This window comes from Falco punctatus (genome assembly GCF_963210335.1).
Source record: "Falco punctatus genome assembly, chromosome: 9".
Taxonomy (NCBI): Eukaryota; Metazoa; Chordata; class Aves; order Falconiformes; family Falconidae; genus Falco; species Falco punctatus.
Window position 1 is genome coordinate 39,547,894 of NC_137589.1, and position 3,475 is coordinate 39,551,368.

General features: G+C 48.1%; 1 protein-coding gene across 1 annotated transcript in view; it reads left to right on the forward strand.

Annotated features, from left to right (window-relative positions):
- The window catches only part of PDLIM1 (PDZ and LIM domain 1), a 42,423-nt gene extending 41,367 nt beyond the window's left edge, over positions 1 to 1,056 (forward strand). Inside the window, exon 7 of the mRNA XM_080401261.1 lies at positions 507 to 1,056. Within this exon, the coding sequence (XP_080257387.1) occupies positions 507 to 693 (187 nt within the window). The 3' untranslated portion in view covers positions 694 to 1,056. The remainder of the gene's footprint in view (positions 1 to 506) is intronic.
- The last annotated feature ends 2,419 nt before the right edge of the window (positions 1,057 to 3,475 follow it).

The window sequence follows — 3,475 nt, forward strand, 5'->3', positions numbered from 1 at the left end:
GCTCAGAATCGGGAGCTGGGCTCTGTGCTTCTCCCACGTGTACCTGGCATGCCAGTGACTAGCAAAAGGTAGTGGCTAGCTGTGCAGCCTTCATCCCCCTCCCTTGGTGCCTGGCAAGCATTTCTGCATTTCTTCTGCAATTTAGATTTTGCTCCCCAAGGTGGTCCAGCTCCCTGCCATTTCATTCTGGGCATTCAAAAGCTGTTGCTGTCTCCAGCCTTCAGCAGTGGGTCTTGCCCCTGCAGGTGACAGGGCTGTCCCTGGGAACTCAGGCAGGCCAGGCAAGGAGACACTTCCCAGAGGCAGGCTCCTGTGCCAGCACACATCAGGTTTGAGAGGTGCTGTGACCACCTGCCTGCACAGAGGTAGTACTTTGACTTGTCAGGAGCAGGAGAAAATTGCCCGCCTTCAGCGCTGGTGCCGGTCTGGGCTAGGTGGGAGGTGGCTGGGGAGGAGGGGGGCAGTGGTGGGTGCCTGGCGCTGAGGGGTGCTGCTTCCTTCCCCAGCGGTGTGTTTGTGAAGATCCGGGACAAGCAGCGTCACCCCGAGTGCTACGTCTGCAGCGACTGTGGCACCAACCTCAAGCAGAAAGGACACTTCTTCGTGGAAGACCAAATCTACTGCGAGAAGCATGCGCGGGAGCGGGTGGTTCCCCCGGAGGGCTATGAGGTGATCACCGTCTTCCCCAAGTAAACCATGCTGCTCACAAAGCCAGTCTCGATGGTTTATCCATTGCTGCTTTTCCTTGGAAAGCATCCTTCCTGCCCCCTCCGCTGAATCTTGTTTGTATTAAGGAATGCTAGGCATGGCTTTGAATTCCCTTGCCATTAATCCGCCATCTGTTCACAGGAGATGTCACTAATTGTTCAACATTCTTTTCATCTCCTCTTTTGCTGTTTGGGTTTGTTTTTTTTTAAATACACATAATTATTTTTTTCCTCCTCCTTTGTGCTCTCAATTGCACAGGAAAATCAGAGGCCAAAGTCAGATTACAGATCTTCTGTGTCCCAGTTATTTGCCTTCTGTTTGCATTCAATAAATGGGGTGAATCCACAAGGCGGGATGTGTCTGCTTTCTCCTAGCAGCCTGGTGCATGGGACCCTTGCTGCCCACCTTCTTGGCAGGCTGGGGGCCATGTCCCAATGCGTGCAAAGTCCCTCAGTGTTATCACACCATACAAATATCCATCAGCAAAAGGGGGGCTCGCTCCAGAGAACCTCACCAGCCTGCTCTCGTGTGGGGGAGGTCAGGACAGAGGAGCCTGACCTGTGCCCAGCATTTCCCCACCCCAGCCTCCTGCTACAAGCCCCCTTTGTCCAGGGCTGTGCACTGTGTCTCCCTGGCCAAGCCCCTACAGCTAAAGCTGGCAATGCTGCTGGGAAAACACTGATTGTGCACAGCTTGACGCAGGAGCCGGGAACTACAAAAGGTTTGTGGGGTAGCTCTGGAGAGGTAGGGTTTTTTAATGCAGATATTAGTATCGAACCAATTTATTACTGTGGCAAGAGGCTAACAGAGGCCACTTACGGTCATTACTGGGCGAGGACTTCGATCACACTGTCTGCTGTAGCTCACTGAGAAAGGAATGTATTCCTTTTTTACGATGCAGGACAAAATTTTTTGGCAACTGCAGTCAGTGTTCGCTGTAATCTGACTTTCCAAATTCCTCTAGAGTTTAGCAGTTGGCATCTGGAGTTTGTCAACAATAACAAAATAGGTTAAATTGGGTCACGCCTGCAACGACACTGAGCTGCCTGCTCCAGAAGTTAACAACATAATAATAAATACAGAAAAGGTTCCTATCTGAAGCATGTCGGGCAGTTTATAAGCAAGCAAGCATCATGCCAAGGAGGGACTGTCTCACCTAAGCGCGCAGTGCAAAGCACTGTCATTTTCAAACAGAACACTTGGGTTCCTGGTCGCAGCCTCTCTGCATCTCCCCTTTCCACCCCTCCATGCAGCAGACAGCAGTTTAGGGCTGCTGCTACCCGCTGGCTTGCGGGAGCACATGGCAGGCTGGGATAGAAGTAGCTCAGCTCCCTCCGGAGCAGAGAGCATAAAGCACTATCTTTTTAAAAACTGTTTACACAGTTAAAATACACCACTGTTGGCAGTGACTCAGCAGAGCTGGCGCCCAGGAGATAAAGCCAAGAGATAGAAAAGTTTTAAGAAAACCAGCAAACCAACAGCATCAAGACAGACCTCTCGTTGTCTCCTCCTCACACCCTACAGCAGCAGCACCATTCCAGTTTAAATGAAACTAATGGCAACCCCATAAGCTCAGATTGTTGTCAGCGTGGCAGCTCAAATATCATCTTTGTTAGGCAGATAAGTAAAAATATCCTAATGATAGTACGTGCAGTGTATTCAAGTGCTGCTGAAACACCATTAAATAATAGTTTAACGTGCAAGATGAGTTTACTGTACATTTTCTTGTCCTCACCTGGAAAAACCATCAGCAGCCTTCTCCCCAGCTAAAAGTATGAGCTGCTCACCAGACATTAAAAATACTCCAGAACCAACAACAAAACCCCCACCAAAACAGAAAAGAAAAAAACCCTGCAAATAGACACACAGTAGCAAAACACAAGCAAGCGGAGACCTCATCTTTCCATCCAGAACTTAACTGCTTCCTCATCGGCTGACCTATGTCAGTTATTAAAACTTCTACAATTATGCCATTCAGGCACCATTCTAGATACATCATTTACTCTTAAATGTTGTAGTAGGGTTTGCTAGCATAAAACAGTGCACAAAGGAGACCAGCAAATGTTAATTTGCTAAATGGCAGCTCAGCAAATGCAAGCAACACGTGGAGACAGCACGTGTTGGACTTTGTAATACTCAGGCTAATAAGTAACCCAGCAGAAAACTTAAACTTTTGTCCAGCAATGAGAAACAAGGCAGGGCTTTCAACAGGCAAAGGTCAGAGCCAGCCTATCGTTAACTTAATAGATTTGTTCCTTTGTAGAGGTAAGGATAAGCATCACTAATATTAAATAACTTTCTCACAATCAGGCTAACATTACTCTCCAAGGAGAGTAAGAATGATCATGAAGTGACTGCAAACTACAGCTGGCTCTGAGAGGCTGCATATGCAAGTAATATCCTTCACCTGTCTTTTGCGCTCCTCTGCAGGCTCAAAACATCCCCTTCCCAGAAAGTACACCCTGATCATCCACACACATCCCAAGACATTCTGCACTTCCCCTTCCAGTATCTTTACCTCCCTCCATGTGCCTCAAAAAGGCACCTTTCAGCTTGCACAGCTAAGCCAGTCAATACATAAGTAATGTCTCCAGCAGAAAAATTTAGGGGGGGAGGGGGTGTTGGGTGTTTGGAGTTTTTTTTTGGGGGGGAGGGTGGTGGGGGTGTTTTGAGGATGCGTGAGATTGCTAAATGCATAGGGAAAAAGTGAATTAACAGAGGCAATGTAAGCAAAGCTTAGTTAAGAAGCTATACTAAAACACCTACG